Raw genomic sequence first — 11708 nt, forward strand, 5'->3', positions numbered from 1 at the left:
GCCTTGCTTGTTCTGTGTTGCTCCTTTCAATTCTTTAATACTGTACATATCTTTGATTATAAAGAAATTATGTTTTGCTGGTGTCCATGGACCAGGAGTTTATGGATCTCCTCAGTTTTTAAGGGCAATTTTGAAATTCTTTGAACTTTAAAAGCCTTAGATGAATTTTGGGACCATGCAGGCTGCAAAGCCTTCTCTTTTTTAATATGGGGTGAGGCCTCTCTAGTTGGCCTAGATCAGAGATAAGGGCAGGAATATCTTGTTTTGTGGGCTTCTTGAGGTGTGTATCTCTTCCATTATGTTGTTTTGGCTAGAATCATAACAGTGTTAGAACACATTTCCAAAGTGATTACACCTGCCATCTTTTATTTTTGTGTATGGATAAGACACACCTTTAGCGTGTACTAAGAGTATGTACACAATTCTGCATTTTCATTTAAAAATATCATTTACTTTTAAAAATCCCATCCATCCACAACATTGTTTACAAAAGTGCTTAAGTCCACAACGACTGAAAATATATGATATAGCCATTCAGCCACAATGGGCATGTGTGCATTGGTGGAAATAGGACGAGGAAAGTGTCATCCTAAAAGGTATGAATTTGCCGTTGGCCACAGGACATTTGGCAAGAATTTGGTGACCAGTAAATTATTTCCCTTTTGCAAATTTATGCAGCATTCAAACTGTAAAAAGCACAATTTAGACACGTACAAGTAAGCAACACAACAAGCTCTGTGGATACCAACTCTTATATGCCCACTATGTTGGAATATGGTTTTCTTTTGAGAAGAATGACCAATCAGGGAATGAGATGTTGTAAAGAGTAGGATCCAATCAGAGAAGGGCTAAGCAATAAGCGTACCGTGTGATTACAGTCTGTGTTTTCAAAGACCTGCATTTTCACCCATTCACAATGCAGTGCCAAACCGGTGCTTTCAGAAGCATATGGCTGTGGTGAGCATTTTCAAATGTCTCAGTTTTTGGAGATGCCAGGGTAGTGTGGACTAAAAAGCAAAAACAGAGACTAATGTCTGTGTTTTTAAAATAAAATGTAATAGTGTGGTCATAGCCTCAGTCTACATGGTACAGCTATGATGGTAATAATGTTCTTTCCAGGTTTGTTATTATTAACCACTGTGCTGTAACTGGAAAACCTCTAGGAATCAATGAAGTAGTCCTACATAAAGAGAATATGCTAACTCTGAACGTTATACTGGCCTTACCTTAGTGACCAGCATCTATCAAATATACTACTTCAAAAAGCTTTGCAAGTGAAACAGAGATGAATTATAAAACTTGGAAAACGATGTCAGTAGTGCTGCCAGATAGAAGCACACTACTAAAATTTGTCCTAAATAAAAATTCATTCATTAATTTACCCTCATACATGGCTGCAGCTTCAAAAATTAAAAATGTGTTTTGTGCGTGTGGGATGAGAGGAGGAAGTACAGTATATTCAGGGCTTTTGTTGTGAGCATTGCCCCAAAGTCCATTACTCAAATGCGGCACATCATTAATGTATAAGCATTCTGAATTGTGACCATTTGTTAGTAGGTCACTTTATTGGTGTCATTGTCTTGCTATTTCAAGTGTAACTAGTCAGCTACATTGCCTGCTATATTTTAGAATGCTCCAATAATATATATAGTATGAATGGAAAGATTCAGTTGTGACAGCAGCATTAGAATTCATTGGTTATTGAACATTCATTGATCGACCTTTGTTATATGTGGGGATGCCTTCAGCTGGTGCTTTATTAAACAAAAAAGAATACAGTACATTCCCATCTACTCTTCCATATGTCATCTCAATCTCTCTTTTCCTGTGTCATTGGTCAGTAGCACAGAAGATGGTGAGTCCTTCGTGAGAACAGATGATGACGGCTATGAGAATGACTCTGTTCGCCAGCTTGAGAATGAGCTAAAGATGGAGGAATACCTCAAACAAAGCCAGCAAGAGAAAGCCTACATGGTAAGGAAACCTATGAGATGCTCACAGCATCATGCCTCAAAAAAGGAGATCTGTAGCATTATTTATCTTCTCAATCAAATGTCACCGCAGTTAGTTTTTAATTTGTTTCATGACACCATACAATGCTTTAAATTACCAAAATACTTGCTTCAGCACTGGTCTCCAGCTTACAGGTCGTGCGGCTTGCTTGTTCAGCTCTCTTTCTCACCCCCCAAGAAGCACATCTGGTAGCTGTGTCTACTGAGTGCTTGATCCCTACAGTGACTGAAGTTAAGATTCAGTTAATCATTGCTGACCTTCATTTTAAAGAAAATCAATACATTCTCTGTATTTGCATCAGAGATAATGCTAAAAGTAATTGGGAATGAGCTACTGGGCAGTGGCAGAGATCTATCAGCCCATTATCCATTAGTGTCAGAAAGAATTAGCAAGGATACTGAAATATCTTCTGGTTGCAAGTTCTTTATTGAAAGACAATGCATTTAAGATCAAAGTCAGCATTTTATTGTAAATATTATTTATGATTAACTGAAGGTAACTTTAGTATGTGGCTGAAACTTTTCTAAAGTAAAAAATACTAGTCAGGATAAACGGTTTTATTCTGTCTAGCGGGCACTGCATTTCTAGAAATAGTGGCCTTCACTGTCAGCACTCTTGATTTCTAAAGTTTTGGTTTTTTTTTTCTTTCTTTTGTGTTTGTGTTCCTCGTGTGTTTTGCTTTCTGTAGGTCACTTTACAGGAATGAGCTCATGCTTTCTCTCTGCTAAAGTAAGTACCTCACTGGCTCTGGCATCCCTTCTCTCGCCTCCCTTTCCTTGTCTTCAGTTTGCAGCTGGCTCTGTTGTATCTTTGCCATATATGGAGGTTCAGGCTTATAGGTGAACATGCTTTTGATTCGATTTTAAATGTGAATTTTTATATTCAGGTAAGTAGAGTTATGTTTTTGAACAATGTGGTGAGGACTTCCAAAAAATACACAAACTGAAGCAATTGCCAGGCTATCAATTTTCAGTATCCGCTTTTTCTACTTTCAAGGTCATGGGAAGCCAGAGCACCTCCAGGTAGAAATCATTTACATGAATTCACTTAGCAGATGTTTTTAACCAAAGCTACTTACAAAAGAAGTCAAACATAATCAAGTGATACTAGGGGACTGTTCTGAAACACATTTTACAGGACAAGGTTACAAAACTGATCATGACAAGTGAAGAGCTCTAACCCAAACAGAACAACACAAGACTAATTACTCTTATATTAACTGTTAAGAACTGTTATAAATTTGAAAGATACTCACAGAACCAGAGAGTCAACAAACGCTGCTTAAACACAGTTCAGTTGGAGCTCGGTGGCTCTTTCCAGTAGCTAGAAGCTACATGTGAAAAGAGTTTGGTTTGCGATTTGATGCCACGGAGAGGTGGTACCTCTAGACACCATTCACTAGCAGACCCGAGCAAGCATGAAGGCGCATAGGACTGCATGAGTGCTTACATATACAAAGGTGCGGATCCACTGACTACTCTGGATGCGAGCATCAAAGATTTGAACTTATTGCATGCAGCAATAGGGAGCCAATAAGGTGTACCTGAGAAGGGGAGTGACATGCTCCCATCTTGAATGGTAGAATACATGACATGCCACTGCATTTTGATAGTACATGCAGGTACCAATGCTAGTAAAGAGCTGCAGTAGTCCAGACGTAATGGAATCAATGCTTAAACCTGAAGTTGTGCTGCTTACTACTTAGTATGTAGCCTGATCTTATGGATGCTTTGCAGAGTGAATTTACATGAACAAGAGACAGTTGTGATGTGATCAATGAAGGATAGCTAGTCATGGATGATCAAGCCCAAGGTTGTGTCCTGAAGTGGTAGATGTTTGTGATAATGAGTCGGGCTTAACTGAGACAGAGTACTGAATAGACAGACTGGCTGGGAGAACAAGGAGCTCTGTCTTTTCCAGATTGAGATGAAGAAGGTGTTTCTCTATCCAAGTTGAGGTATCAGTGAGACATCCAGAGATTCTATTGGGGAAAGTGTCCTCCTCTGGAGGGAATGACAGTTACCCTGTACACCATGCATACTGTAACCCTGCACTTACAAGTCAAACAATTCAGACGTGATTAAAGTGCACACTGCAGACTTTCATTTAAGTCACACGATGTATAAATGTCAACATTTTTCATACATAAGAGAAGGCTTAAGGCTACATGAGGCTTCTTTTCTGGGCTATTAATTTCCGCAAGGTTCTGTCCTCGTCCCCCTGATGATCTATATCTTCACGCTTCCCCTTGGCCATATTATTTGTAGCTTTGGACTGAGTTATCATTTTTATGTAAATGATACTCAGATCAATTTGAATTTTAAAAATGGAAGTTCGTCAGAAACTTCTCAACTCAGAATTTGCCTCAGTGAAATTAAAACCTGGATGTAACTTAACTCTATAAAATTTAAACTGCAACACAGCTAAATGGCATTAAAGCTCAGTTTAAAGAAATTGAGCATTTTTCAGTCTTCTTGGTGATGATGTAATCAGACCTTCCTTTTCTGCAAGGAATCTTGGTGTCATTTTGATTCCTCTTTTTCTTATTCTAGCCACATACTATAAATCACATTAAGAAACGTTGTTACTTCCACCTCCGTAACATTATCTCGTGTTCAGTCATTCCTCTCCTTATGGAATCAATATAAAATCCAGCTTCTAACTTAAGTTTTCAATGGCTCTGCACTGTACTACATTACAGTTTCATGCAGATATTACTTCTCTCCAGTACAGTGAGATTCATGGCTGGTGAGGCACTCAGAGTCAGATTTACAAATATGTGATCCCCAAAGATCAGCTTATTCACTATTCAGTTGGCAGCCTGCACATTGACTACTGGTTATGTTTTATATGTCATCAGCATTCTTTACACACACATAGTAAGGTACATACTTGGCTAAGAAAGAACGTTACATGTGTATCGGTGAGAGAGAGCGCATTGGCTCTGCACCCTCCATGTGTTCTAAATTTGCCGTTGCAGTTCCACAGTTCATACTCATTCAGTACAAATGAAAGTATAGAGTGGTGTACAAAAAAAAACGGATTTCAGTTTTGACCTTAATTGAAATATGTAATTGTTTTTAAAGGCTTTTCATTCTGATGCTTTAATCAATTTTAATACAGACTGTTCAACCAAAGGAAACAAGACAAAAGAACATTTTATTTAAGGTAAAAATGTAGTTTTTAAATATTGGATTGATTTTTTCTTAGTCAGATCCCATTTTTTATAAAATTGAAAACTGTTTATGGTCTTACCTTTATTTGTATATGACGTCCATGTGTCTATCCTTCTCCACGAAAATCTCCGTCAATTTCTTGTAAAAGTCCTCCTTATTTTCCTTTAGTTTTAAAAATCTTAATCTTCCATTTTGGCAGTTAGTCGGGACAAAAAATAAAAATAAACAGACTGCTGCAGTGCACTTTCTGATATCATTAACTTGCTGGCAACCAGAGCCTCTGCGTAGAAGAACAGCAGCAACGAGCGCCTGTTGGGCTCATATGTGCCCCCTTCAGTGTGGCACGGTACTGTCTGCCTCACCTTGTACTTTTTCACTGCGGTTTTATGTCCAATCAGCAAGATTAATTATGTCACACACATTCATTAAAGATGTTAGCCAGACTGTGGAAAGTCAGGGTGTATAATAAACGTGTCTGAAAACATTATATTTTGACATACAGAGAGACAGCAACAGGCACGCGCCAGTCGCTCGCATCAACCCCGTGTGTGAGGGTGAGTGCAGTCCGAGGTGAGGTGAGGCTCATCGCTGCCACACCTCACGTTTCTCCCCTGTATTTGAACAAGAGATGTGCAAATTCAGCGATTTTGACTATGAAAATGACCAAAATTATTGGAATCATGCAGGAAACAGATTTATAGCACAGACCAGTGCTATAACATTTACTTTGTTGTCATTATTAGTTTTTTTATTTTTCAGGATGACAGGTGAGGCCTCCCCGACCGCACGTCCCTGCTCCAGTGTTTTATAGTCCCTGTTGTTCATTTTGAATTTCTGTGAAGCACTTTGAGCAGGGAAAGGTGCTATATAAATAAAATTTAGTATTATTATTATAATTATAATTAGTTTGTCTGAGACAAAATAGCCCCTCCAGAGTTCTGCAGGGCTTACTAAATTCATGCTGCATTGCAGTGACAACACAAAGCAGGGCCATAACCCCCCAATGAGAAACTCCTGGCCTGAGACTTCTTCTTTTAATAGCCCATTGTGCTGTCTTTCTTTTAAAATAATTTACAAGTTTACAAGTTGACTTAGGCAGTCCCAGTTTGTTACACTTTCTTTGTCAGCTAATCCAACTCCTTCAAACATCTTAAGCATCTTGCGCTTAAATGCTTTTAAGGTATCCACTTCAATTACCTGAGCCAGTATTCCCATAAACCCCTCATGTGAAGAAGTGTATCTTGGGTTTTTGTTTTGAGGGCACATCCTTTTGATTTCATTGAGTCTGTGATCTACTATTTAGCTAAAGACATTCTGTCTAAAGGTGCGGCGCAGTGGGGCAGTGGTGGTGCTGCTGCCTCGTAGTAAGGAGGCCAGGGTTCACGTCCTGGGTCCTCCCCGCCTGCATATTCTCCCCGTGTCACCATTGGTTTCTTCCAGGTGCTCCCGTTTCCTGTCCAAAGACATGCAGGTTAGGTGAATTGGTGACACTAAATATGCCTTGTGATGTACAGGCGCCCTGTCCAGTGTTGTGCTCGCTGAGAGAGGCTCCAGCACCCCCATGACCCTGAGGTGGATTAAGCGGGTTAGAAAGTGACGTGACATGTCTAATGTCTCCAGGGTGATATAGATGTTATTGTTGTTTACTTATTCAGTAGGTCTAGGAGTGTCAAGGCCCCCTCACTCTATGGGTGGTATTTACATCTCCTCCTAGTATCTGAGTGGGTTCTTCAATAGCTGTCTGTATCCTCCAAGTGTGTTAAGTGTGTTTCCTCTAAAATCGCCCAGCAAGACTGAGTGGGTGAGAGTTGGCATCCTTTTTCCATACTGGTGCTCCATCTCAAGTCAGTTTCTGACTTGCACCAAACACTGCTGGCATAACCTCCAGCCCCCTGCAAATGGAATGCATGGGTTTAGAAAGTGGATGGATGGGCAGACAGATTTCCATCAGTAACACAGTCATGTCATCAACTACAAGTCAGTGGCCATGTTAACAGTCTGTCTTTCAGCCGCCCTCTCATTCAGTTATCTGTGACCACCCACTTGTGTTTTAATCATTGTGGAGGTTGTAACGCCATGCTGTGTGTGAGTGGAGTGACTGAGCTCAGTCCAGGAGTGTGAGGACAGCAAACGTTAACTTGTGAGTTCACTCCTGTCAAAATCTCTGCAGGTGAGCCACGGCCAAACAGACGACGAGAGCTACGCGAGAACCGACGATGATGACAGCTGCGTCCGGACGGACGATGAGGAAGGCCTACTGGTCCAAAATGAAGAATGGAATGAACATATGAAACGTCTCATGAAAAAAAAAAAATCCTGCAGCCATCCTGAGAATGAGAGTTTTGTAACTGTTTGAAGATTGTAGTTAAATGTGTGTTTTATGATTTACATGCTCATTTTTTGTTTGAAGGTTTTTTTTTTCTAAACAGCAGCATATTCATTTTATTGGAACTAACAGGGCTGACCAAACCAGTGCCAGTCAGGCTGCTGATGTGCATTGCACACCAATGTGTGATTAACGTTCGTAGTAATGATGATGACATTTAAACTAGCAGAGTTTCATTTTTATCGTTGATGTTGATTATGTAGGATTTTGGTTATTGCTTTATCTTTTTTTGTGGTAAAACTCACCCAAAAGATGGGTTATAAACATGATCATGAATTTTAAAGAACGAGTAAAACAGCATACATCAGCAGAAAAAAAAAAAGTTTCATTTGGCTTGCGTGGATTCATTGACACGGAGAGCGATTTTGTGCTTTTTCACCGTTTTGTTCATTTGTGATGAAGTCAGCCATATGTAATTCATATTTCCATCAGTGGGTCCTTTTACCTGTTCCCTAGAATGAATCCACATCTTACATACGGTATATACATGTATAATTCACTTGTAGCCACATAAACACGTATGTATATTACGTACATTTTGTGATTTTCATATTTCTTTGGAAAAACTCAACCGAACTGAGAAACCTTTCACAGAGTCGAGCCTTTCTACTTACATACACCACAGGTGCCATACAAATGGAGTCACTACAGAAGCTATTTTTAATCCTCCATTATCTGTCACATGATCTTTGTTTGTTCCTCTTAAGAAAGCATGGATATGTTGGAATGAAGTGAATGGTTGTGTTTTGTTGTGTCAAGACCTTTGGCTAACTGTTCTCATGCCATTTAGACGTGAGCTTACGAATCCGCCATTCCCATACCACTTTGATTTATTTGGTGTGTTCTCTGTCAGACTGGCAACTTGTGCACTGCATGTGAGAAACCCGAGAGGTTGAGTGAAAGGCTTGTGTAGGTGAAAAGACTTTTATCAGGCAGCATTTACTGAGCAGTTAGGAACGTTGAGATGAAGTGGCAGGGAGGAGAAGGGTGGCCTGCTGCCATTTTAGGGAATTTACTTTGGATTTTTAATTTTGCTGGGCTTTTTTTATCATCATGTGGTTTGTCTGTCGGTGTGAGTGGCACACTTACAATGAGATTGTAAGATTGTACTGAGTGTCCAATTCTGTTTGTCAGCACTGTGGTGAGACAATATATTCTAAATAAAACCCAGACAAAAGATCTTTTTATCATTGATCTTTGGAGGCACTAAAGAGGCACACAAAGACATGAAGCGTAGAATGACGTACTTTTTATCCTCATGTCACTTTATTTAAGAACGCACTCTGTTATTTTGACTTGCATTAGTCGAGGAAGTGAATGTGAGATGCAGGAGCTTCAGGAGAAAGCAGGTGTGCTGAAAAAGTGCAGAAGAACATAAATGGCGAAGGTGACACAGTTTACAAAGCAACCCTAAAGAAGAGGAGAAGAAGAGCCTTCATCTCCAGCTGTACCTGCTGCTTCTCCAGCGCTGCTTTAGGGGGTTGAGGCTTTGGAGAAAGGCCAGCGAGGGTCTCACTACCTGTACAATGCTGACCTCTGCTGGAAACTATTGCATCAGTGCCGCTGGGTTTTTTTTCCCAGTTTAAAATTGTCCATTCAATTTTATATGATAAGCTTGCAGATTGAGTAGGAGTTTGTCATCTTTAACTTTGACGTGTCTGAAAGGGCGAATTATAACCACACGTTTTTGTTGCCTTGGTTTTGTTTAGGCCCCTGGGTTTAGAGCCTCGTAATTAAACCACACGGGCTCCAGTGCATCTCTTAGGCCCAATTAAGCGAATGAAGTGCACCTCGTAGTCAAGTGAAGACAAACCAATGTGAGTAACCCAACTGGGACAGAGCTGTTGTTATGATGTCCCCCGTGACACCACTAGATTAGCTCTGCGAAATTAGATGGGCATTTCTGCAAGGGTCTACAATAAGTAATTTAAGCAGCTGTTGTCCTCATTCAGAAAGGAGAAAGTCTGCATCAGGCATACAATTGGGACAACCTTCAGAGGCAGAACACACAAGAAACAGAAGTCTGCTAACTTTAGAGCTTCAGAAGTGTCCCAGATTATAAGAATACAATCGCGCTAATTGTGCAGAACAGGAGCTTTAATTGAAGGGCTAAAGAGTGGTGTTCAGAACAACTAGGATACGTTTAGGACTGAAACGGTAGAAGGAGAAGTCACCCTGATCTAACTGGGTTATCGCTTTATTGTTGTAAATAAACATGGTAAAGGCACAGTGTCATTGCTGGGGTGCTTCGGGCTGTCGGACCCGAACAGCTGGAAGACATCTGTGTGCAGAATTGATCCATCCCATTGATGGAGGGCAAGAAAGACTCTCATAGTACAGGCAATATTCTGGGCTGGCAAACCCTGCCAGTGATGTGAACACTGTGAAGATTTGTCCGTCCATCGATACTCTCCTGGCCATACGTGACTCGCCTTCCACCTCCTGCTCGCCCACGTGACATATGCAAGTGCAGTGTGGACAAGCGTTTCACCGAGACCTAACGCAAGTGCCATTTGCTTTAATTTCATTCAGATAAACAAAAAGTGTGGGGTGTGTGGGCCACTAAAGTTTGACGTTAAGAAGAAACCCCGTTGAATGGGCTACAGCTGTTGAAAACCTAAAAGCAGAGTTCATATAAGCCAGCAGACAAGCACATTCGTCAGTTTAAAACTTAACTGATCGTTAGAATTTTTGAGTCATGAACAACTGAGCTAACTAAAGTCTGCACTGAGGCACAATAACAGACGTGAATCAAAGCCAAGGTTCAAATTATGGAGCCAAAAAACAATCCAAACATATCAAAAACATGCGGGGTGGCGTGCTTAGTGAATGTGAACAGGGACGGCTTGTTTCGCTGGACCTTCCACCCGGCCCTAATACTAACTCAACTACAAAATGGCAGTGTCTGCCACCCAATCCAATCGGCCACTCGTGTAAAAATCCAGCAGATCTTGACTGAAACACTTAGCTGCTCGAAAGATGCTTAATGCTGTTTACTGTATAATAAATAAAGGAAAAGAGTATTTGTATGGGAAACTGTTGTCTGCACATGTCAGTGTGATCTTTGTTGAAAAAAAAAAATAATAAGTATTTTCATATTGCATGAAACACAGAAATGTCTTTGTAAGCACAGACTTGCGCCCATTCTCAGGGCAGGAAGACCCCTCAGGGCTTTGAAGGCAGGGCGGCTGTGGCTGCCTGTTATAAATTCAGCGCCAGTGTTTGGCCATTTTGGGTGATGCACTGTCCTGGTCTGAGGAGTGCAGTGCAGTATAATAATAAACATAATAATAATTACTAAGAAGAAACAAAATGCTCATTTCATGTGTTTTCTGCCATTTCCGTTAGATCACCACTTTAGTGTTGCCATGTAAATAATGCAACTCCTGGTTGCTAAGTTATAAAAATAATGAAAAAAAATATATATATGTATAAATACATTATTAGTAATAAATGGTTCAAATCAGCTGAAAGAGGCTGTAAATAGAAACAAATCTGCTGTGCCCTTTATCGCTAAGGACACCGTATTTTGAACCAAAAATTGTAAAAAAAAAAAGTAAAAAGGTCAAGTCGCCAAGACTAACTGTAAGAAAATGTTTTATTGCTACTGCTGTACTTGACTGCGGTCCTATTCTGAGTGTGGACGCACTAAAACAACGGATTTCACATCATTCATCGGTATTGTAATAGAACTACTGACGTCTGTTTTGTATCGTTGCTGAGTATCGTTTTTTGTGTGTTGGAAACCACTGGGATATGTTATATTTTGAAGTGATTAAAATATTTAAGTGTGTGTCTGTATTTTGGAATGGAATTCTTTCTCCATTAAAGAGATGATTTTTTAAAAAAGTAGTTAAGCTTTCCTTATTTGTCACCTTTGATTTGGTTGTTAATAAATTGTGTCCCTTCGTGAGTTAAGTATGGAGTTGCCCCTTTGGATTATTCATTTCATTGGGTTTTCATGCTGTCAGAACTAACAGGAGGGTCTCGAAAAATGCCTGGATACGCCTATAAAGTGCGTAAGAGCGTTTGGACCCTCTTGGCTCTATGGCTGTGAATTCTCACTGGCAGAATGTAAGCCACAGAGACGGAAAAGACTTGATGTTCATGTCTGACTCTTGGTAATGCTTGGC

General features: G+C 40.1%; 1 protein-coding gene across 14 annotated transcripts in view; it reads left to right on the forward strand.

Moving 5' to 3' along the window:
• dtna (dystrobrevin, alpha) overlaps positions 1 to 11424 on the forward strand; it is a 468481-nt gene extending 457057 nt beyond the window's left edge. For 12 of the 14 annotated variants that reach the window (XM_051929100.1, XM_051929099.1, XM_051929097.1 and 9 more), the window contains 2 exons: positions 1842 to 1974; positions 7360 to 11424. In XM_051929100.1, the coding sequence (XP_051785060.1) occupies positions 1842 to 1974; positions 7360 to 7545 (319 nt within the window). In that variant the 3' untranslated portion in view covers positions 7546 to 11424. Of the gene's footprint in view, positions 1 to 1841; positions 1975 to 2701; positions 2743 to 7359 lie in introns of all 14 variants that reach the window. The other 2 variants (XM_051929104.1, XM_051929098.1) reach the window with 2 other exon arrangements.
• Positions 11425 to 11708: the final 284 nt, after the last annotated feature.

The sequence above is a fragment of the Erpetoichthys calabaricus genome, chromosome 6 (assembly GCF_900747795.2).
Source record: "Erpetoichthys calabaricus chromosome 6, fErpCal1.3, whole genome shotgun sequence".
Classification (NCBI taxonomy): Eukaryota; Metazoa; Chordata; class Cladistia; order Polypteriformes; family Polypteridae; genus Erpetoichthys; species Erpetoichthys calabaricus.